This window comes from Chiloscyllium plagiosum, chromosome 35, assembly GCF_004010195.1.
Source record: "Chiloscyllium plagiosum isolate BGI_BamShark_2017 chromosome 35, ASM401019v2, whole genome shotgun sequence".
Classification (NCBI taxonomy): domain Eukaryota; kingdom Metazoa; phylum Chordata; class Chondrichthyes; order Orectolobiformes; family Hemiscylliidae; genus Chiloscyllium; species Chiloscyllium plagiosum.
Window position 1 is genome coordinate 29366953 of NC_057744.1, and position 24351 is coordinate 29391303.

Genomic DNA, 24351 nt, shown 5'->3' on the forward strand with positions numbered 1-24351 from the left:
CCACTGTGCCACCGTGCCGCCCACTGTGCCACCGTGCCGCCCACAAAAGTGGGCACAGATTCAAGGTGAGAGGAGAGGGTTTAGGAATCAAGTGCGGGGAATGTTTCTCACACAGATGGCGTTGGTGCCTGAAATGCACTGCCAGAGGAGGTTGTGGAAACAGGCCCATTAACAACGTTTAAGGCATTTCTTGATGGACACATGAACAGGAGCTGAACAGGGGGATAGAAATCACGCATGGGAAATAAGTAGTGGGTCTAAATAAGGATTAGGAATCGGCGAAAGCTTGGTGGGCTGAAAGGCCTTTTCCGGTGCTCTTTATTTACCTTATTTCCTTGTGACTGTGACCCCCTGGGTTCTGCACCGCAACACTTACTCACAGGCACAACTCCAGCATTTAACAAACATCGAGCTTCACCAAGCTGATGCTACTGGTGGATTTTTTATTTCCTTGCTTTCTAATCTTGTCCAGTTGCACCAATCACTTCTTTTGGGTTTTCAGCTCCCAGACTCTGTTCCACTGAACTATTCCATCTGAGCAGGTAAAAACAATGACTGCAGATGCTGGAAACCAGATTCTGGATTAGTGGTGCTGGAAAGGCACAGCAGTTCAGGCAGCATCCAAGGAGCTTTGAAATCGACATTTCGGGCAAAAGCCATTCCATCTGAGCCTTAACTCTAACACTTCCCTGCCCACTGACTGATAGAACATCTCCCTGAGTTCTGACTGCAGAGCAATCAAACTTCCCGGTCTCCTCTCTGAGCTCCAACTACAGAGGCCCAGTGTAGTTCAGTTGCCTTTTCAGCAGTCCAGCTAAATAGTTCTATTCTGCTTCAGACCCAAAACGTTAACTTTGATTTCTTTTCATAGAATCCCTACAGTGTGGATACAGGCCATTTGGCCCAACAAGCCCATACTGAACAGCATCCCACTCAGACCCATCCCCCTACATTTCCCATGGCTAACCCATCTTACCTGCACACTATGTGGCAATTTAGCATGGCCAATCCATCTAACTAGCACATCTTTTGACTGGGGGAGGAAACCGGAGCACCCAGTGGGAAGCCATAGAGACATGAGGAAAATGTACAGACTCCAGTAGGGTGGAATCGAACCCAGGTCCCTGGTTCTTTAAGGCAACAGTGCTAACCACTGAGCCACCACATCACCCCATTCACAGCTGCTGCCAGACCTGCTGAGCTTTTCCAGCAACTTCTGTTTTTTGTTCTTTTTTATTTTTTCTTCTCTTTGGCTTTTGATTTCAACTAACTGACTCCAGAGCTGTTCAGAGTATTTCTGAATAACTTCATGAAAACTTTGCAACAGGCCCCACCTTTATTCCTATGCAAGATTGATTGCAACTAATATTTTGCAATGGACAAATGTAATAATTCCTTGGAACTATCTGTTCCCTGAATGTTACAATACTTACTGGCTCTGAAAGCACAACTTATGTACAAGAGAAAGAAGGACTAATCTCATTTGGAAAACCAAACATTTTTATTCTGACCAGGAGAAATCCGACATTCCACAAGTATCTTTTTTTCATGGTCAGTAATGTTGTCCAACAATAATAATGACTTAATACACTATTAGTAGTACAACTACATCTCTTTCAGGAAGGCATAATGTTTTTGATGGGGTATAAAATGTGTAAGTTAACATAAATTCAGTCATTTTTGATGACTGTCTTTCTGTGTAGACTTCTACAGTGTACCCTGTTGAGGAATGGGGAACATCGAGTCATAGAGATGTACAGCATGGAAACAGACCCTTAGGTCCACCTCATCCATGCCTACCAGATATCCTAAACTAATCTAGTCCCAGTTGCCAGCATTTGGCCCATATCCCTCAAAAACCTTTCTATTCATAGACCCATCCAGATGCCTTTTAAATGTTGTAACTCTACCAGTCTCCACTACTCCCTCTGATAGCTCGTTCCATACACACACCACCTTCTGTGTGAAAACGTTGCCTCTTAGATCCTTTCAAAATCCTTCTCCTCTCACCTTAAACCTATGCCCTCTAGTTTTGGACTCCCTACTCTGTGGAAACAACCTTGGCTTTTCACCCTATCCATGCCGTTCATGATTTTACAAACCTCTATAGGGTTGCCCCCAGCTTTAAACTCTCCAGGAAAATTAGCCCCAGCCTATTCAGCCTCTCTCTACAGCTCAAATCCTCCAACCCTGGCAACATTCTTGCAAATCTTTTCTGTACCTTTTCAAGTTTCACAACATCTTTCCTGTAGCTGACAGGAAAGTTTGGAATACCAGGTTTAACTGTGTATTTTTGGATGCCAGAAGTTTCTGGCCTTCCCACCGAGTGACGCTTATGTAAGCTGACAGCTTTACTTCCATTGCAACGGCAAAGTCTGAGCAAAAGTAAACAATGAACTCCATGCTGATTTGAATTGCTGTTTTAATGGGGAATAGATATATGCAGACAGGCACCATTGTGTGTTAAGTCCAGAGTTTCTGGTCTTATTAACACTACACCCATTTAAAACCCATTTTCACTCTTTGTCTTCACCAACCTCCTGTGTGTATACACAGTGTGAGACCCAAAAATAAAATCCCAGTCAGTTCCTTCTGATCAAAAGCATCCTCAGTATATCAAACACTATTGTTCTGCTTTGTCTCACATCACTGTTAATCTGGCTCCCCTCCAATACCCACCATCATTTCCTCAGAAACAAATGAGCATGACATTTTCTTCCTCTGACGGAGTGGCATAAATAATTTATTATGAGAGACATTTTCAGATATTTTGACACATTAACGCACTAACAGAGAGCATGTATACAATTATCTAAACTCCACTGTTTGATTGAATACCCTCCTATAAGGATCTCTTCTCTTAAGGCTGTGATTTTTTCCAGTAATAAGCTAGTTCACATCAATGGTGAATCAAATTATATGCCTGGTGTTCTAAACAGTCACTTTTGTTGAGTGTGAGAATTTACAGGCATTAGTCTGACACATTTCTGTCCTCAGGACATCTCATAGCAATGAAGCACTTTGTGAAGTGGGGTCCCTATTGCAATATGGAAAATACAGTATTCAACTTACTTACATCCAGGTCTCACAAACAATACCGAGAAAATAAACAGATAATCTGTCCTTGCGTTGTTGGTAAGGGATATGTATTTGGCCAGGAGACTGTGGAGAACTCTGTTGTTCTTCCACATGGTGCCATGGGATCTTTTATATCCAGCTGGTAATGCAGGTAGGACCTTTGTTGGAATTTCCTCTAACATGACAGCATTTCTGATACTTCAGCAGTGGGCTGCACTAACAGCCAAGAGAAGTTTGAATATATACCCTTCTAAATTAGGTAAGAACATGCTATCACTGAGTCACATGACATTTGTTCTTAAATATTCTTCTTCGTTTATTTGTATTGAAACATTAAAATGCCTTTATAAATTAAAACAATGAGTCTCACTCCGAATGAGTGACATTGACCTTGATGATGCATCTTGAATGGATTTTTGAGAAATGCAGAGAGTGTGGCTCTGTTGTATCCAATTGCTCAGTACTATCAGTGATACTTGTGTGATTGTGCCTCATCATGAGTCCATATCCTATATCTATGAGCATTGGAATGAGCATTGGACAAGGACCGTTTCAGTCTTCTTTATGATCACCCTGTGCTATCAGAGGCTGTTATATGAAGAATAACAATCTTGCGGGAGCAGAGCAAAGAAAATGAGAAACATTTGTTGAAAAACATCTTTATGAGGGAGAAGGTGAGAGAAACGGAATAGAACGGGTGTTTTTTATGACAATGGTGTCATATTACAGTACTGAATGAACAGTGGAAGTGCCAGACAGTGGAAGCTTGAAGCTGTTGTCTGATTGAAATCATGTTTCCTCAATATCTTCATCAGTATCTGTACTGGCCACGGCGGACTTAGAGATCACAAAGGTTTAATTCCTACTCAACGTAGGGCTCCTTGATCCCAGTGAAGGTGGTGATGAGGATGTTAAAATTAGACCAAGGATTCCTAATCCATGTTGTAAAGTATATGGTGTGTTGGTTTGGATTCAGCTGCTTAGATCCCACTCCCTAAAACTCCCTTCCAATCCTCTTTTGTTAAGATCCGTCTTCTAATCAAGTATTTGTCCACTCTTCCCACGTCTCCATTTGTTTTGGCTGCAAACATCTGTTTCTTTGAGTGCACTTCCTACAGAAAATGTGGCTTCATAAATGCAACAGTGTTAAGTGCCTGTAGCATGGTTGACTTGCCTGTGCACATAACTGTCCATGCACATGTAGGACGAGGGACTGGAGGATGTTCCCATGATCATGGGATTCTTCCCAGCATGTAGCAGCACAGAGAGTAGAATTGCAAAGGAAAATGACAGGACAAAAGTGCCCACAAGTTGCATAATGCTTTCAAATTCCTCACTCTCCCATCCTCCTTCCACCCCTCCCAACCAAACCTCACCTCCATTTCAGTGTTAAGAAATACTTGGTATGAAACATAAAATAACTCTTCTAAAGCTCGTGAAAGCTTCAAATCCATTGCTATTTTGATTAAGCCAATGACTAATTTATTTAAGATGTAAACCTAGAAATCATTAAAGAAATGAATATGTAGTTTATAAAAAGGATGTGTGTTTAGACATTAACTATTGCAGCCTTAGGTGTCCTCCAACTGCTTTGCGATCGATGATTTACTTGCAAGTCCAAGGAATTTTTATCATGTACCTGCGGTGTATTTATAGTCACTGATTTTCTGAAGGAAACACAACAGCCAACATGCACCCAGTAAAGGGCCCACAGACAGCTGGTAATTAAATTACAAGATAATCTGTGTTGGAGTCAGATTATTGGCCAACATTTCCAAAATAGCACATGAGATCTTTAATGCCAATGTGATAGAGCAGATGGGGCATGAGGCATGGGGAGAACGTAAGAATTAAAAGACAGCAGCTCCAGGGCACAGCACTCCTTCAGAGATGCATGAGTGCCAGCCTAGGTTATTCACACAAGACATTGGAGTGAAGACTGAAGCCCCAACCTTCTGTCTCAAAAGTAAATGGTGTTACCAATTGAGCCAACACTGACCCGCTACAAATTATTGTATTATGAATAATCTATTATGATTAAAGCTGGTAAATCTGAAAAGTAGTTTGAAAACATAATGATGTAAAGGACAATGAGTGATGTCCCAATACTGTCCTTGTGTATGGAGGGGCATGGTCGGGATTCCTAATGAAAATTATTATATCCACTTTGGCCTCCGCTGAAGAGCACATAATGCAGTATAGAAATTAAATCAGTAAGTGAAAGCTTGAATGGTATGTTAGTAAGAATCTCGAATAATCTTGGACAGCATGGTTATGGTTAATAGTGGACTTTAATCACATTTTAGGATTCAACATTAATTGATTTTAATTTCACAATCTTAATTAAATCAGCCATAATATGAAACAAATTCCTTAAATTACATCAAGATAAATTTTCAAGGACAATTAGAAGGCAATTTTTAATTATACTCAGAAATGTTTTGTTGAAACATTTATTTCATTTCATAGCCCTCTCCAGCTTTTTAATCTATTAATGAAACATTATTCCATCACAATATTCCTCTTGGCATTAATCTGCACTAATGCAGGGGGGAAAAAAGTAATTGGTTGAATGACATAATAATTAGGCATGTTTTAATCCAAACACTATTGTAATAGTTTGCATATTTTGTTGTGGAATATAAAGAAAGCTGATGTACAAAGTTTGTTGGGAGACACTGGCGTTGTGCTGATGTTACAAGACTAACAATCCTAAAGCATAGATGGATATTCTGGGGACAAAGTTTCAAATCCCATCACAGACTTTAAATTTGATTAATTCAAACAAATTAAAAGCATCTTTTTTTAATCATAAAAACTCATCTGATTCAAGAGTGCTCTTTGAGGAAGGAAATCTGTTGTCCATCTGATCTGGCTGATATGTGACTCCAGTCCAACACAATGTGGGTAACTCTTTGAAATGGGCTGGCATGTCATTCAGTTCATTGCCATTTAGGAATGGGCAACATTGTTGACCTTCCTGGCACTGCCTAACTCCAGTAAAATTACAAACCAAAACAAAGTAGAGGAGGGGCAGGTGCTAATGGAGGCAGAGTGCTAAATAACTGGTAAGTAGTTATTCTAGTGGAAGAGCAGCTTTCTACATTCAGCAGCTTGGCACTGAGGGAATGACAGTGGAATCTACAGACCACACCTTGTGCGCAGATGTGGGAGTTAGATGAAAGAGGGATATCCATTCTTACCATCTATCTCCTTCATCAAGCATTTGGTAGCCTGTCCTAATCGCTTCTTTGGTGGACAGAACATACAAAAGTTAATTTCCATTTAACATAACCGTATTGACTGGATTTTTTCTCTTAAAGTACATGACACCAGCTGTGACAGTGTTCTATCACTGAATGTTATATCAAAGTCTGAGTGTTGTGTCACTGTTTTGCATCAGTGTGTGACAGTGTTATATCATTGAGTGTTGTAGCTCAGTCTTGACAACATTATATCACTGAATGCTGTATCACGGACTGTGACAGTGTTGGATCACAGTCTGTTACAATGTTATGTCAGTGTATCACGGTGTGACAATTTTGCATCATAATGTTATATTACAGTCTATGACAATGTTACGTCACTGAGCGTTTCGATAGTTGTTAATCTATAAATAACACATTAGTTACATCCGGTATTATAATTAGAGTGCAGTTTTCGCTTCCCGGTTTGATCTGATATGGACTGAAAACAGCCACACGTTTTTCTGGTTGCCTCTTTACTCCTCCTGCAGATGGTGCTGTCTGATGAGGGTTAGTTTCTGGGCAGCAGTCACTGTCGGGTATCTCATCAGGTGGATTTGGTCAGGTGTAACCCAGCAAGTGAGTGGCAGCTGCTGTGGGACTCTGAAGCAAGAGGAGCCTCAACATCTGTATAGTAACAACAGCAGCTGTAGTGTAACCGCAGTATCTGTACAGTGCTATACTCAGTGGATAGCCACATACAGTCAGGTTCCAGCAGGGGCCGCTGGCTCTGAGCACCAATAGGGACTGATCTATTAAAACAGCGAGCATGTTATGTGCATGGAACATGTAAACTCTCTGGTCCTTATCACACAGGGAGGGTCTATTTTTGTCTTCACTTTGTGGAGACCAGTGACCTAGTTCTGACACTTGCGGCATAAGTTTTGATTTAAATGTGACCCGTCGCCTACAATTCCCTTTAACCTTACTGTTCACAAGATTAAGCCTGGTCTCTGAATCAGCATGGATTTCTCTTCCCAGTTTAATTGAACAGCCTGATCCCAGCGGCCTTAGGGACAGTGTTTGGGGAGGGGCAATTGTTTCATTGAGGGGAGGGGGTTTCTTTAGAGTGAGAGACAGAAGGTGCTGAGTTCTGGGTGGTTGAAGGAGGCGGGCTGTGGCGTGTGACGGTATCAGCTGGGAAGTTGGAACAAGTTAACAGGAGACAACTCCGTGTGTGCGAGAGAGAATGAATGAATGAATGAATGAAAAAGAAAGCGGCCTGGATACATTGAGACAGGGCAGTCGGGAGCTCTCTCTGACTTCACGGGGAATTTATGTGTGTGGACGAGACCTGGAGAGGTTACTGTGGTCTGTTTCAGCCCGAGTTCGATTGAATTTCACCAAGTCACAAAGGGTTCGAGTCCTGGATTCGCTGCTTTCCTTGCACTGCCGCTGTTGGATTGGAAGGGAAATCTTATTACAGTTTTTTTTAAAGCAAAAATATTGGTACTGTACCGAACCAGGACGGGAAGTTTGAGGAGAATCTACAATGCTGAGTCTGCCCGGGACACTGCACTTTCTCTTACCGCTCCTCATCGCCTGGACTGAGGGTAAGAAACCCACAAGCCGTGCAGCGAGGAACTCCTGCTTTTAAATGTGGGATTCAATGTAGAGAGGGGAGGGGGGTGCAGTCCATAGAAAAATCACTTCTTTTTCTGTGGATTGATCACTGTTTTAAACCGTTCGTTACTGACAAGAAAAACTCTGCGCTATAAAGATAAATCCAGGGGCGTCCTTAAAAAGTAGAATTAGAACTGAACAAGTAATAATAGCAGTAATTAGAAAAAAAAAGGAATTTTGATTGTGGGCTTAGCTTTCAGCGGGCGAGGTGAGGGGGCTGGTACATGGCTGGAACATTTGTTTTAAGAGACATGAAAAAGTTGATCAATGTGTAATACAGATGTGGGGGGTTATTGTGGCTGTTTTCAATGCAGCTGCGGTCCTTTGCAATGGGATAAACTTTGCAAAAGCTGCGTGTTATGTGGGGAAAGGATCAGTATAGATTTAACCCCTTTCCTCCTAGCGCACACTAATGTACAGGGGAGATTGTGCTTTTAATCTGTCCAATATTAACCAACGCCTCGCTATATTCTTCCAAAAAACTGAATACGACCCCCGCTTGACCTCTTACGGCTAATTTAAACAAAGAGGGTTATGAATTGCAGTGATATTAGATTCTAACGGGACTGGGACGTGACAGTGATAAAGGAATTTAACTGCGTTTCATTAAAAACCTTTTTGATGTACAATGTTTGGAGGTAATTTAGGTGCAAACCCGTTTAATAGAACCATGGGGCAGAAGAACCAAGTACTGGGGGAGGACAGAATGTCAATGTATCGTGAGTCACTTGTGAACCGGGATTTTGGTCAGTACAAATGCATTGACGAGTTTTTTTTTAAGCGAGGCTACCCGTATACAGATGTCCTAATGATTTCTTTTTACATAACCAGAGCTGTCGGGGGTGGTGTGTGTGTGGAGACTGTGAATGAGAGGGATGTGTGTGAACACCAGCACGTGGAGCTGCTGGACACACACCAGAATCAAACTGCGAAGCATACAGCCCAGTCTGGGTTTCAAAACAACACAATCACAGCCTCCTCATTTAAACAGGAATCCCAAAATCCATGAACTGTCAAGAACAGGCAGGGAATGAACCGGGTCATTAGATTTCCAGAAGAAATTTGTGACTCTGATAGGAGACAGCTTTTCCCAATTAATTGATTTGTGCGCTTTTATTTTGCATTTTTAAGAGTTTAAGTTACTTTGTTTTATCCTATCTTTTGCGAGAGCCACGCTCCTTATTTGAAGTTGCACTGCTCGCCTTTTCTCTGTACCAAATAGGATGTAAAATTCAAATGCCCAGACTTTGTAAATCCTGGGGGTAACTCGGCATTAATTTGCTCACTTTTCAAAATTTAACAATTTTACAGGCTGCAGCGGTGGGGCGATGGGGCGGTGTCATTTTGAAACATGCAAGTTCCGCCTTTCTCGCCCAGCTCCGGCTGTGCATAAAAGGTATTGAACTAAGAAGGTCCGAGTCCTGTCTTTTTTCCCCATCGAGAGTTTGACCTGGAGATTGCTACAGCAACTCGTATTTGTTACAGATCAGTCGCGTTTGCACGGCTCGAAACTGAGGCGACTCGGCCCATGAACTCAGAACCTCCCCTCACTTAATGCGGAGTCAATCCACCTCGTTGCTTGGTTCACCCCAACCTTCGCAACGAATCATTTGGCAGCGTTTTGTTGTGCCAGGGTTAGTTAATTAGTATGTGTAGATTATTCCTTTTTAGCCCCTTTGTCCCCTCTGCTTGTTTACATGTTCTTGTGTTTTTACTTATTTGTCCAGGGACTAAGTGAATAGGATGATAACAGTGCTGAACATTGCTGGCTGTGAATTAAGCACACAGCAATTAACACTTCAATTAAAATGCTCAACACAGGAACAGGCATTATGGAGAACTCATTATTTCACCAAGACAGCATTCCGAATTTAACCCTTTCAGACTCTAGATTTGATGGAGCACCATCCTTGTTGTCAGACTGTCAGCTTTCATCATTCTCTATAACAACCTCAGCCTCATTACTGGACTACATGTTCTCACACTGTCTTACACATCTCACCTTCATTATCAGCCCCTTGGTAATAACGGTCTCCTGTTACACCCCACTATCATTACAAGGTGCTCTGGTTGTAACCTTCCCTCTCATACGCACCTCCTTGTCATTAATGGACCCTTGGCAATAACACTCCCTCTGCTACACCCACTGTCATTGCTAAGCTCTCTGTAATGCACCAGACTCTGTGCCTCATTAATACTCTTGTGACGCACATTCCATGGCCATTCAGTTTACAGTCTGGATTTTTAATGTCAAATCCTCCACATCCAATCCTCAGTCGCAGGAAATAATGCCAGGGAATTGGAAATGGGAGAAAGGAAATCTGAGCATGTGCTACCGCAGATCAGGAGAAACCAAATCTACTTTAGGGGAACTCTGAGAACCTCTAAGACTGTCCTGGAGCATTTATTTCTGTTTTTGTCTGAGATTTCCAGCATCCACAGTTCATTGTTTCATTTTTGTCTGAGGTGTTTATCCCATTCTTACAAGGACTGTTAGAGCTGTTGCTGATTTCTCTCTTTTCCTTCTCCTTACGTTTCTGGTGCAAAATGACATTCTGTAAATCTGAGTCTTTTTCTCATTTAAAAACATGCCATTTTTCCACATTTGTTAAAGTGGAAAGGAAAGGTTCGTATTTCTGCAGTGCCTGTCATTACCTCAAGATTACCTAAAGTGTTTACAGCTGACAAGGTCTGTTTTGAGGCAAAAAATAACAAAAATTGTTGCACAAAATTAGTAAGTCTGGCAGCATTTTTGAAGAGCTGAAAATGTGCTGCTGGAAAAGCACAGCAGGTCAGGCAGCATCCAAGGAGCAGGAAAATCGACGTTTCGGGCATGAGCTCTTCTTCAGCATTTTTGAAGAACATAGAACATTGAAGCACAGTACAAGCCCTTTGGCCCTCAATGTTGCACCAACCTGTGGAACCAATCTGAAGCCTATCTATCCTACACTATTCCATTTTCATCCATATATTTATCCAATGACCATTCAAATGCCCTTAAAGTTGGCGAGGCTACTACTGTTGCATTCCATGGGGAGAGAGAGAAAACAGTTAACATTTTGAGTCCTAGCGAGTTTTGAGAAGATTTGTAGCTCAGGTTGAGGTTCTGGATGTAGATTTGCTCACTGAAACGGGAGGTTCTTTCCAGACATTTCATCACCCTACTAGATAACATCTTCAGTTGGCCTCAGGCGAAGCAATGTACGTGATTCCTGCTTTCTATTCATATGTTTGGGTTAGTGATGTCATTTCCGGTGGTGATGTTATTTCCTCTTCTTTTTCTCAGGGGTGGTAGATAGGGTCTAACTCGATGAGATCTAACTTAGTATGGTGATGAAACGTCTGGAACTGAGCCTTCCAGCTCAGACAGCAAACCTACATCCAGATTTTGAGTCCTCTGACCCATCTTCTGTATATTAGCTTTGCTTTTTTTTTGTCCACAGATGTCCAAATTGGCCTGAGTTTCTCCAGCAATTTTGTTTGAGGTGTCCAGCATCCTCAGTGCTTGGTTTTAATGAAGTATGTTTTGAAGTGTTGTCACTGTTGTGATGTAGGAATTGGCAGCTGAGTTGTGCACACAGATTTCCACAAACAGCAAAATGTGAATAACAGTTAATCTTTGTTTGTGATGTTGATTGAGGAATAGCTATCAGGCAGGACCCCAGGGAAAACCTTTCTGCATGAGGACATGCCCTATCTGCACATGTGTGTGGGATCCTTGTTAATGTTTCACAGAAAACCCAATATTTTGCCACAGCATTTTGATCAGTTTGAAGTAAAAACAAGTGCAAGACGACACTCGTTGCAGCATTCTGTTATTTATCCACAATTCTTAGTTATGTCTCTTAGTTATGGTATATTACCTTGACACAAGCTCTGCAATAATTATAAGGTTTTGCATACTTGCACACAGCATGCTCACATCCTAAATTTAACTTTAGGATAATCCTACATTGGCACGCCTACCTCCAGCGTACTGCGCCCCATTATAATACTGCTGGTCACAGATCCTATACTTTTTGATTTTGTGCTTTGTACAATATCATGGGATGTTGATAGCAGGTTTCAGCTTCCTTTATTTGGTTTCAATAGACAATAATCCAGTGATAACTGGCTGCAGGTTGGTGTTGACAAGATCACATGGTCATTACCCATTTCCATCAGAGTGGCACTAAACTCCGACAAATAATTGAAAATAAAACAGCTGGGTCTGCTTGATAAGATGCACGTTTCTTTTTTTTTAACAGATCCGTCCGTCAGCCCTCCCACCAGTCACCCACCCACTGACTGATAACTGATATCCTGTTGTTTATGTCTCATCAGGCATTATACGCCCTCCTTGACCATTTACTTTGTCCTTGTATTTTGTTGAGCTGGCTGCCAGTTAGCAAAGTGCTGGCAATCGATATAAAAATGCTTTTTTTTTACAAAAAAAATCATTCACTGGGGAATGGTCGATGTGTTGTGACACCCACACAGATTCGAACAGTGACCCAGCAGAACTTCAGAATGCGTTAGCAAATATTTTAAGGCAAAGTGATGATCACAGAAAGAAATGATGCCACTTATTGAAATATTTGTAGGGGAAAGCTGGAAGGGGGGAAATTCTCCTTCTTTCCACAAACCAAACAATTGATTCATAGCATTTGTGTTGTAGCAGATGTTGCGTGCCTTGTCAGGGTCAGAGTCTGAATTTGCTTTTCATCAGATGTCAGCTGAAAACTGGAGGCAATCTCTTGGTAGCTGGACATTGCTCTCCATCTGAAAGAGTGGTGGGAGTGTAGTTTTTACTGCAGCCACTGGGTCAATACTCAGTATGTGTCCTGCATACTTTCCTGGCAAGACTGCACAATCCTTTGGCATTCCTAAGCGGAACATGACAGCTGAAAGTCAAAGTGAGCCTCTTGGTCTAATTGGATCACAATCAGGCTGGACTACTGTGGCATTCTGCTCACTGCCCTCGTATACAATAATAGAATGATACCACATAGAAACAGATCATTCAGCCCATCATTTCCTTGCTGGCCTTTTTTGAAAGAGCTTTTCAACTAGTTCCACTTCCCAGTGCAATGAAAATGACATCTTTTGGAGTATTTAGGTAATTTCACTTTCAAAAGCTTCTGAGTAGGTATGGTAATCTCTTGAAATATCAACCTGGTATGATGATGCTGTGGCTTTAAGAGGTATGTTTTGCCCTGATTTCTTTTCGAGAGAGATTGAGAGAACAGGTAATGAGCTGTCTATGAGAAGATAAACAACTTGTGAGGCCTTGGGGTTAGAACAATAGAAGCAGCCTGAGTGGGTGTGATCAAACGCTCTCCAATCCAGAGTTTTCAGTAACTTTCAGCAATTGTTGCTGTTGGGGGGTCTTGAAGTAGAAGTGATTTTTTTTTTTTCTCTCACCCTCTCTCAATTATAGTCAAAAGCTGGGGTTTCTCTTACTGGCCTGACGGATTGAACGTGAGACAAAATCTGTTTTTCAGCCTTTATTCCATTGGTGTTTTTATGGGATGTTACTGTATTGGAATAGTTGATTAGTAATGGACACTATCTGTATTTGTTATTCTGTTAAGTTTTCCAATAGAGTGAAGTTATTCTAAATTCTTCTTGTTGTATTTTAAATATTGTGTTTGAATAAAGTGTGCTTTGTTTAATGTCGAGTAATTTGACCAATCGAATTGCATCTGGAGCACAGCACCTGACATTGACCTTTAAAATAAGAAAAAGTTAGTGTCTAAGCAACCTTTTTAATATATTTTGAAAGGGTCTGGTCTGGTCCGTAACTCTGGCTAAAACGTAAAGTTCTTTTTACATTCTGATAAAATGCCTTTCAGGCTAGACATGATTTCATCATGACCTGCACACACAAGGTTAAATAATGGGAAGCAAATTAAAGGTCTCCGGTACAGAGGTGACCTAGTTAGTTGGAATACTGGATTTCCACTTCTGTGTTAAAATGTAGAACTGCTCGATTCAATTACAGTCTCCCTTCTTATCAGCTGCCGCTAAACAAATGGCCATGGATATTGTCAACCCAATCTCTGTGTACCATTTCATTGTTAAAAATCGCACAGCACCAGGTTATAGTCCTGGTGTTGTATGCTTTTTAACTTTGTCCACCTCTTTTTCCCCACCCCGTCTAACACCGGCACCTCCAAATCATGACTATCATTTCGTACAATGTGGAACCAAGTTATCAATTTGACTTGGGTCAGTTGGGTAGAGAGTATGGGGAAAGGACATAACACACAGGTAGTGATAGTTCTCTGAGGCTGAGATCAAGGCAAATTGTTGGTCCTACGGGGACCTTGACCATGCCTCTTGTTTCCATCAGTTCTGGTGTCAAAGTGCTAGGTGGGAGAATATTGACGGCTCTTCATTCTACACCTGATCTAAGCCGGTCTTAATGCAACAGCTTGCTGATGAATGGCACCTGATAGCTGGCCAGCAAGTCGATATTATTGACTGGCTGGAAATGAAGGAGAAGCTTCTTTACTCAGGGAGTGTTAAGAATGTGTAATCACATGGAGCAGTTGAAGAGAGTAGCGTAGATGTGTTTAAGTGGAAGCTGGATAAGTACGTGATGGAGAAATGATTACAAGGATGTAGGTTTGATTGCTGAGCTGGAAGATTCCAATTCAGCGAGCAAACCTACATCCAGAATCTCAACCAGAGCTACAAGTCTTCTCAAAACTCTCAAATGATTGCAAGCCCTTAGGTCGACAGGATGAGTTGAAGGTCCTCTGCAATATATTGGTTTGAATGGCCTATTTATGCACTGTAAAATTCTCACTTAATTCTATGCAAATCAAAGTTGAATGTAATGATTGTAGGACTTGTTAGTATGTGATCCCCAAAGACTTGTCTCATAATTAATTGAGTTGGTGCAAAAATTATTGCGCAATATAGATGCGAGGGAGTAAATGTACGTGGTGTAGTCAGCTTTTACATGTTTGTTTTCTTTGTATTCAAGCTTTGTATTTACATGGAGCTCTGCGTCATTCTTTAACTTGTTGTACAGTTGTGATTTGCAGCATTTGATGCTCAGCAGTGACAATAGCTTTCATTGAGATGGCTCACTCCTACCTTTGCACAGTCTCTGCACAGGCCAACACTTTGTCCCTCCCAACATATTCAATTATCTGCAAATGAACAGTAGGACTCACCCACAACTGGGCTGAGCTGCAACTCTACTTGTGGAATAAAAGTTCCAGAATTAGGGCTAACATTAGAATGTATCTCTTTCAACAGATGATCATCCATTTGATTCCCAGCATGGCAGATGGTGAAATGTGAATTTATTAAAATATGGCACAAAGTGCCAGTCTAGTGGTAAACATTCAACCCTTTGTTGATTTATGTTGAGATTAGATTCCCTACAGTATGGAAACAGGCCCTTCAGCGCCACAAGTCCACGCTGACCCTCCAAAAGTAACCCACCCGTTCCCCGAATCTATATTTACCCCTGACCAATGCAACTAACACGGTGGACAATTTGGCATGGCCAATTCATCTGACCTGCACATCTTTGGATTGTGTGAGGCACCTGGAGGAAACCCATGCAGACACTGGGAGAATGTGCAAACTCTACACAGATTTTTGCCAGAGGGTGGGAATCAAACCCAGGTCCCTGGTGCTGTGAGGCAGCAGTGCTAACCACTGAGCCACCATGCCACCCTTTGTTTACTAATATCTTTTAGGGAAGGAAATCAAGGGTTCTTACCTAGTCTAGTCTGCATTCCTGATGAAGGGCTTTTGCCCAAAACCTCGATTTTCCTGCTTCTCGGATGCTGCCTGACCTGCTGTGCTTTTCCAGCACCACTCTGATCTAAACTCTGGTTTCCAGCATCTGCAGTCCTCACTTTTGCCTTGTCTGCATGTGAGTCCAGCTCCTCAGCAATACATTTGGCTTTTAATTGTCCTTTAAAATGGCCTATCTAAACAATCAATCCAAGGGAAATGAAGGTTTGCCAGTGATATCCATGTCCTGTACAAGAACAAAAAGTAGTTAAAGCAGGTTACTAAAGAGGGTGGTTGAGATCAGGACACTGTACTTAAGAATGCTATAATTACAGGGCAGTATGATTGAAGCCATTTTTGCAAAATTATCTTCTGAACTCAATAGTAGGTATTGTGGCACAGTGCCTTGTGGCATCTGAACTCAATAGAAGGTATTGTGGCACTACTGCCTCACCGTGCCAGAGACCGGGTTCAATTCCTGCCACAGGCGACTTACTGACTGTGTGGAGTTTGCATATTCTTCCCGTGTCTGCATGGGTTTCCTCCAGGTGCTCCGGTTTCCTCCCACCGTCCAAAAAAAAATGTGCAGGTTAGGTGAATTGGCCGTGCTAAATTGCCCGTAGTGTTAGGTGAAGGGGTAAATGTAGGGGAATGGGTCTGGGTGGGTTGCGCTTCGGCAGGTCGGTGTGGACTTGTTGGGCCGAGGGGCCTGTTTCCACACTAAGTAATCTAATCTAATCTAAATCCTTACTGAAATTGCAGCATTCTTAGTGAAAACAATAAAAGTGTATTCAATGTATATGATATACGTAATTTGCAAAGCTAAGGGGTGATAATTCAGGTTAAAATTGCCATTAGAATTTGCAAAAGAGCTAATGATCTCTATTGAAGTATTCCCTGATGGCTTTGTTGATTAAATGTGATTTGGAGGAGATGTTGTTTGGGTGAACAAAGTTTACAAAATCACACAACACCAAGTTATAGTCCAGCAGGTTGATTTGGAAGCGCTAGCTTTCAGAGCACTGCCACCTGACGAAGGAGCAGCACTCCAAACAGACCTGTTGGAATGTAACCTGGTGTTGCGTGATTTTTAACTTTTATCAATAAATGTAATGGCTGTTGTTCTGCAGCAGTGTATGGAACAAGAAGTTCCTTGGCTCAATACTTGGTCTGTACTTTGTTTGTTGATCTCACACTTCTCACAACGGAGACACACAACCCCAAGCACACATGACTGACAGAAGGTGGGTGTGTGGGTCAAAGTTTTTAATCAATAATTCGAGGAGGTACACAGTGATTCCTAGCAGGATTGGATTGGATTTGGCATTATTGCCTCCAATTTTAAATGCTACAGTTTTTGGAAGAAGCTTCTTTATGAAAGCAATAAAGGCAATGATACTGTGCAGGCTGACAGAAATTGGGCAATTTGTTTCATCAGGTCACCAACCAAGATCAAGTACAACGCTCGTTGAACATGCTCAATTACACTGCCCTCTGAAGTCAGCAGTTTATCCAAACCTATGAGTTTCCCACTGAAGAGTTCAGTTGAAGTCACACCCTACAGTTTTCCTTAGGTTTCAAAACTCCCTTTTTTTTAAAAACAATGCCTGTTCTCCTGTCTCTTCAGATGAACTGCTTCCCAGAGTCACTCCACAATTTTGAAAGCCCGTTCAAAGGCAAATCTTCTCAGATACTTTTAACGTTGGCAGGCGAGGATCTTCTCTCTGGCCATAATGACACCAGTAGAATTGAGTGGGCTGGTGCTCAGGCACTCGAGGAAGCTATTGCAGAGAACATTTTACTTGTGACGATAATCCAAACATCAGGAGGGGTTGGGGGGGGGTGGGGGAAGAGTGGGTGGATTTCCTCAGTGAATCATAAAACCCCTTATGGATGCTGCTTCGTTCTTTTTGTCCTCTTTCTTTGTGTGAAAAATGTCACAGATTCACACTCATTGGTTGTATTGTAAACCTGTCCCCCCCCAGCCTCCCAGAGAAGGGCATTAGCAATGGAATTCCCAGGCCTTGCTCTGAAGGGGTAGGTGAGGGGTGAGGGTGGGGGTGGTGTGTTAAGGGAAGAAGAATGCCCGTGAAAACCAAAGGGTTGTTATTCAAACGCCCTTTCATTAGAGAAGGAATTGGGATCAAGACTGATTAGCGTCTTAGGTGTTCTTTGACACAAGAACTATAGCAACAGTCACAGGCAGGAACAGAATGTAAAATGTCCATGGGCAGGGTGAAAGCAGTAGTGCCAAACAAATTGAAATTTACATGGGGCTGTGCCTGGGTCGAGTAATGCGTAAACTGGGCTTTTTGTTTGGGAGTGTTGTTAGTGAGTTTTGAGCAGATTTGTAGCTCGGGTTGAGGCAGTATTGTGTTTTATTGTGGGCCCTTTTTGAAGAGTGTCTCATGGTTCTGTTTTTGGATCTATGCTGCCATGTTACAACAGTAAACTGAAGTGGAAACTTATTTTGGATGTACATGAAACCTGGCATGAAATACAGGTGTAACAATTGCTCTCTGAACCCTGGCAATTACTCTATCTGACTGACTGCTCTCTATCCTGGAGTGTGTTCAGAGCCATTGACCAATTTTAGGAGGCTGACCGTCACGATTTACTGATCAAAAATGCTGCTAATACCAGCATTAACTGCGAAACCTTCATACACTCTCCATCTTCCTTCCTCATTAGGATTGTCTCTTTTTGTCTCGCTGCCTTCGAGCATTTTAGGATAAATTTCCCACTTGCATTCCCTGGTTTTGCTCCAGTATGGAAACCAATAACTTTTTGGAAAATCAGAGGTTCTGCACCTTACTGCTTCATGAATGTGGTCACCAAGGAAGGGGATGGGGAGTGGTCTCAGTGCTGAGAACTCATAACTACATTAGCCATGCGTTCCAAGTACAAGAACAGACTTCCAACTTCATAGCCTATAAGTAGACAATGTACCATTTTGCTCGGTGATCCAATGACGTGGGCATAATTTCATTAAGTAATGGCACTGCACAGCAATAAAATGGTTGCACTAACAGGTTAAGTGGTGTTTGCTGCAACCCGATTTAGTTGAAATGCAATGGTGGTGAAATTCATAAGATTCTCTCTCTGTCGAGGGCTATTATTAAGTTGGCTGCCACCTTGTACCTGGAATGCATGGATACTTCACTTTACCCGTTTTAAGTTTAGCATCTTTCTTTGGCAGGGGATACTGTCTAAATGGTGGGAATGGGATCTTTCTGAAAGGGTGCCCATACTGTTTTGTTTTTCAGTCCTTAACTAAAATGAAAAATGCTTGGTCTGACTTTACCATGTTCATTGGTGCTTTGCTTACATATATTTGGATAGAGCCACTATGCCCACATAAATTGGGAGAGTTTAACACCACCTATTTAATTTTAGAGTTTTCTCTATTATTTGATGACCCAGCATCATTTGGAATCTACTTACAGGTTTTTGCAAGTTGGTGAAGGGTTGGGGAGCTCCAGATCCATACAGACAGTGAAAGCAGACCCCATTGTGGGGAATTCAGTGTCTCTAGGACAGCCCATTGAAATCTACCCAAGTATTTGAGTGAAGTTGTAGCCAAGTCTCACTGTCATATTCTCGAATTTATTTTCACAGAGATACCAGCTCCTCTGTTTCCTGACAACATCTTTTCTTAAACCCAATTTACACTTATGTAACATCCTTCTAACAGGCTCAACGCTTGTGTCAAGGAGTCAGTAACAGTGAGCAATAGCCCAGACTGAAAAGGTGGGAGCTTAGGTGGCTTTTGGGCGGCACGGTGGCACAGTGGTTAGCACTGCTGCCTCACAGCGCTAGAGACCTGGGTTCAATTCCCGCCTCAGGCGACTGACTGTGTGGAGTTTGCACGTTCTCCCCGTGTCTGCGTGGGTTTCCTCCGCGTGCTCCTGTTTCCTCCCACAGTCACAAAAGATGTGCAGGTCAGGTGAATTGGCCATGCTAAATTGTCCGTAGTGTTAGGTAAGGGGTAAATGTAGGGAATGGGTCTGGGTGGGTTGCTCTTCGGAGGGTCGGTGTGGACTTGTTGGGCCGAAGGGCCTGTTTCCACACTGTAATGTAATCTAATTTTGGAAGGTGAGAGAGAAGTAGAAATATTGCAGTTGAGGGGCAGAAACAGGGAGTTTCAGGAAGTAAGAAGGAATGCCTCTTAGGAGCAAGTGAGGACTGCAGATGCTGGAGACCAGAGTTGAAAAGTGTGGTGCTGGAAAAGCGCAGCAGGCCAGGCAGCATCTGAGAAATGCCTCTTAGTTGAACAAGATAGATGTATTTAAGGAGAAATCGGAAAGCACTCGAGGGCGAAAGAAATAGAGGATAAACTGATAGGGTAAAATGAAAAGAGGTCTGTTAAGAGACTGGTATGAAGCATAAACACTGACAAGAGCGAGTTGGGCCAAATGGCTTGTTTCTGTTATAGTTATTTGTCTACTGACAGTGCTGATCCATTCTGGGATTGTGTTCTACAAGAGCTGGAAGGTTGATCTGGTTCAAATGACCATCCTGCCAGATAATCAGAAAACATGAGCTTTTCTTTACAATTAATTCATGGGATATGGGCACGACTGAGTGGGCTGGTGGTGGGCTGGTCTTGAACCACCTCCATCTGTTTGTAAAGCTACACGAGCAATGATATTAGGGAGGGAGCTTCAGGGTTTCGACCCAGGTATATAGAAGGAATGGTGATTTTTCCAAGTCAGAATGGGGTGTGGCTTGGGAAGGCAGTCTGAAGGTTGTGGTGTTCCTATCTATCTGCTCCCCTTCTCTTTTTAGATGTTCATGGGCTTGGAAGGTGCTGTATACGGCCCACTGTTTTATTTCTATGGTGTGACTTGTAGATGGTACTGCTACTGATCACTGGTGTTGAAGCGAGTGAATGTTTGTGGCACTTGTGCCAATCAATTGGCTGCTTTCTCCTGAAAGGTGTCAAGCTTTTGAAGTGTTGTTATGGCCAGTGGAGAGTATTCCATCACACTTCCTGACTCATACCTTGTAGTTGGTGGACATGCTTTGGGGATCAGAAGGTGAATTATTTGTTGCTGTATTCCTCTCCTCAGACCTGCTCTTACTACCACTATTATGGCCAGTCAAGTTCAGTTTTTCATCAGTGGTAACCCCCAAAATGTTGGTGGGAATTTGGTGATGGTAATGCCATTGAATGTCAAGAGTCAATAATTTAGATTCTGTCCTGTTGGAGATGAGTGAACTGCTTAACTGCATGGGCCATGGTAGACGTCATTATCACTTGTGAAAAATCTAACCAGTAGGTGTCATACATTGTGTAAACCTGAATTGATTCTTTCCCTCCCTCTTTTTCTCTCTAAGTAATATCTGAAAAGAATCACAGTGCATTGCGATTACTCAATGGTGGTTAGCTAGCTTTGGGCATACCAGGATTCGGTATGTAAACTTCCCTAACTAAATACTCAGCACTTCATTGGATGGTGCCTTTACTAAAAGAGAAGAAAGAGTGATCAAAGTTTGGGAGAAGATTTGTAGCTCGGGTGCTTGTTGTTGTGGTTCTGTTCGCCGAGTTGGGAATTTGTGTTGCAGACGTTTCGTCCCCTGTCTAGGTGACATCCTCAGTGCTTGGGGGCCTCCTGTGAAGCACTTCTGTGATGTTTCCTCCAGCATTTGTAGTGATTTGTATCTGCCGCTTCCGGTTGTCCGTTCCAGCTGTCCGCTGCAGTGGCCAGTATATTGGGTCCAGGTCGATGTGCTTATTGATTGAATCTGTGGATGAGTGCCATGCCTCTACGAATTCCCTGGCTGTTCTCTGTTTGGCTTGTCCTATAATAGTAGTGTTGTCCCAGTCGAAGGATAGCTGGTCATGTCATTTCGTGGCTAGTTGGTGTTCATTGATGTGGACCGTTAGCTGTCGTCCTGTTTGTCCTATGTAGTATTTTGTGCAGTCCTTGCATGGGATTTTGTACACTACGTTGGTTTTTCTCATGCTGGGTATCGGGTCCTTTGTCCTGGTGAGTTGTTGTCTGAGAGTGGCTGTTGGTTTGTGTGCTGTTATGAGTCCTAGTGGTTGCAATAGTCTGGCTGTCAGTTCAGAAATGTTTTTGATGTATGGTAGTGTTGCCACCTTTGGACTAGCCACACTACCATACATCAAAAACATTTCCGAACTGACAGCCAGACTACTGCGACCACTAGGACTCATAACAGCACACAAACCAACAGCCACTCTCCGACAACAACTCACCAGGACAAAGGACCCGATACCCAGCATGAGCAAAACCAATGTAGTGTACAAAATCCCATGCAAGGACTGCACAAAACACCACATAGGACAAACAGGAAGACAGCTACTGGTCTGCATCCATGACCACCAACTAGCCATGAAACGACATGACCGGCTATCCTTAGTAGCCATACACTCAGATGACAAGCAACATGAGTTTGACTGGGACAACACTACTATTATAGGACAAGCCAAACAGAGAACAGCCAGGGAATTTCTAGAGGCATGGCACTCATCCATAGATTCAATCAATAAGCACATCGACCTAGGCCCAATATACCGGCCACTGCAGCGGACAGCTGGAACTGACAACCGGAAGCGGCAGGTACAAACCATTATAAATGCCAGAGGAAACATCACAGAAGCGTTTCACAGGAAGCTCCCAAACACTGAGGATGTCACCTAGACGGGACGAAACGTCTGCAACACAAATTCCCAGCTCGGTGAACAGAACCACAACGAAGAAGGAGTGAACTTGAAGTCATAGAGGTATACAGCACGGAAACAGACCTTTTTTGGTCTAATCGTCCACGCTGACCTAAAACCAATTTAGCCTCACTTGCCAGCATTTGGCCCATATCCCTCTGAACACTTCCCGTTCATATATCCATCCAGATGCCTTTTAAATGCCTCCGCCACTTCCTCTAGCAGTCTATTCCATACACGCACCACCCTCTGCGTGAACAAGTTGCCCCTTAGGTCCCTTTTAAATCTTTCCCCCTCCCTCACCCTAAACCTATGCTGTCTAGCTTTGGACTTTTTTTTTCCCCCAACCCAGGGAAAAGACCTTGCCTATTTACCCTATCCATGCTCCTCCAAACCTCTATAAGGACACCCCTCAGCCTCTGACACTGCAGGGAAAATAGTCCGAGCTTATTCAGTCTCTCTGCACAGCTCAAATCCTGGAGTGTGGTTTGAGCTCATAACTTCCTGACTCCAAGAGTAAAATGTCACCATACAGCCAAGCTCAGTCATAGCTATCGGTGAAACGTTGTCCACTTGTAATCTCATTTCAACAGTTCTCAGAGGCCATTACAAGAATTAACGAACTCCCCATTTCCTTCCATCCATCCTCCACAAATTAAACTGCACTCCTATTTATTACCCTCCCATCTCCTGCACCAAGTCCCTTTGTCTTCAGCTAGTCACCTTGTTTTGTCTTGACATTGTTTGCAGAGCCAACTAAAATTTGTGTGAAGGATGGTGGGGGTGAATTGGTTAAGGGAAGGGGACTGGGGAGTAGGAAGGGAATCAGTTAGAAAGAGGTGCACTTTCCATGAATATTGCCTCCTGTCCCTGCTGGTTTCCCACTCCTTTTATTACTAGCATCATGCAACATTTTCATGTCTCGTCTCTGTCTCGCCTATTGTTCTTTTTCAAATAACCTCTTCCACACTGACTTTATCATCATTAGCCTGTCAGAGCCATCAGGTACAACTGCTCTCAGCTGCTCCTTGTAAATGGTCAGTGTAATTGGAATCTCCATAAAACTTGGGCAAGGAATGACAGTACTTACTTCACACAGATGTCACTTTGAAATGTTTAATCTTCTCCTACCCTCAGTGGAATGCACCCGTGTGCCTGAATGAAAACCTGGTTTTGATGTTTTGCTATCTTATGAAGTAATTTTTTTTTATATATCTGCACATTTTCTTATTCTCGCTCCTTTTTGCCCTTGTTCAACCATATCTTCATGTAGCTTGCTTGTCTGCAGTCAGTATTGATGCAGATTTGTTGGTCTAACCCCACCCTAAACAAACCAAGGACACTTAAAAGCCACAACAAAAGGGCTTTAATTGTTCATTGTATTCGATTTTCTTGTCTTGATGAAAGAACTTGTATTTATACAATGCCTTTAATCAAATCTGCACATCCAAGGCAATTTGCAGACATGGTATGCTTTTGATATGTAATTAAGGTTGTAACGTTGGAAAATGGGTATTCAAATTGGGCATGGTTAACTCCCAATGAACTGCAATTTGATAGTGATTAGGTAATCTGTTTTGAGGGCTAAAATTGGCCAGGAGACAAAGGAAAGCCCCTTTTGCTTTCCTATGGCATTGTGCTTTGGTATCTTTTGAATTCACCAAAGAGGGTAGATAGATCCTTTGACATTTTATCTGTCACAGTTTTGCACTCCCTCAGTGAAATGCTAACCTCCGTGTTGTGCTCAGATGTCTGTAGCGGGGCTTTGACACAAGGCTGCTGAGCGTGGAGTGAGAAGGCCTTCTCTCTGACACTGTAGGCAAGCATTTGAGATGGAGTGTATTCCTGCAGACCCATCTGAAAGTTATGGTGCCTCATCAAAGTAGTCATTTGACTAGACAGTGAATACCATCAAGGTATTTTAGTGTAGCTGTCAATTCTTATTTTCGAAATCAGCAATAAAAACGAATAACT

The 24351-nt window shown here is 42.5% G+C and overlaps 1 protein-coding gene across 5 annotated transcripts in view; it reads left to right on the plus strand.

Moving 5' to 3' along the window:
• The window catches only part of robo3 (roundabout, axon guidance receptor, homolog 3 (Drosophila)), a 561002-nt gene that overhangs the window by 243282 nt on the left and 293369 nt on the right, over positions 1-24351 (plus strand). The window contains exon 1 of one of the 5 annotated variants that reach the window (XM_043676842.1): positions 7331-7876. The exons of the other annotated variants lie outside the window; for them this stretch is intronic. Coding sequence (XP_043532777.1) covers positions 7816-7876 — 61 coding nt within the window. The 5' untranslated portion in view covers positions 7331-7815. Of the gene's footprint in view, positions 1-7330; positions 7877-24351 lie in introns of those variants that run through there. 5 annotated transcript variants of the gene reach the window in all.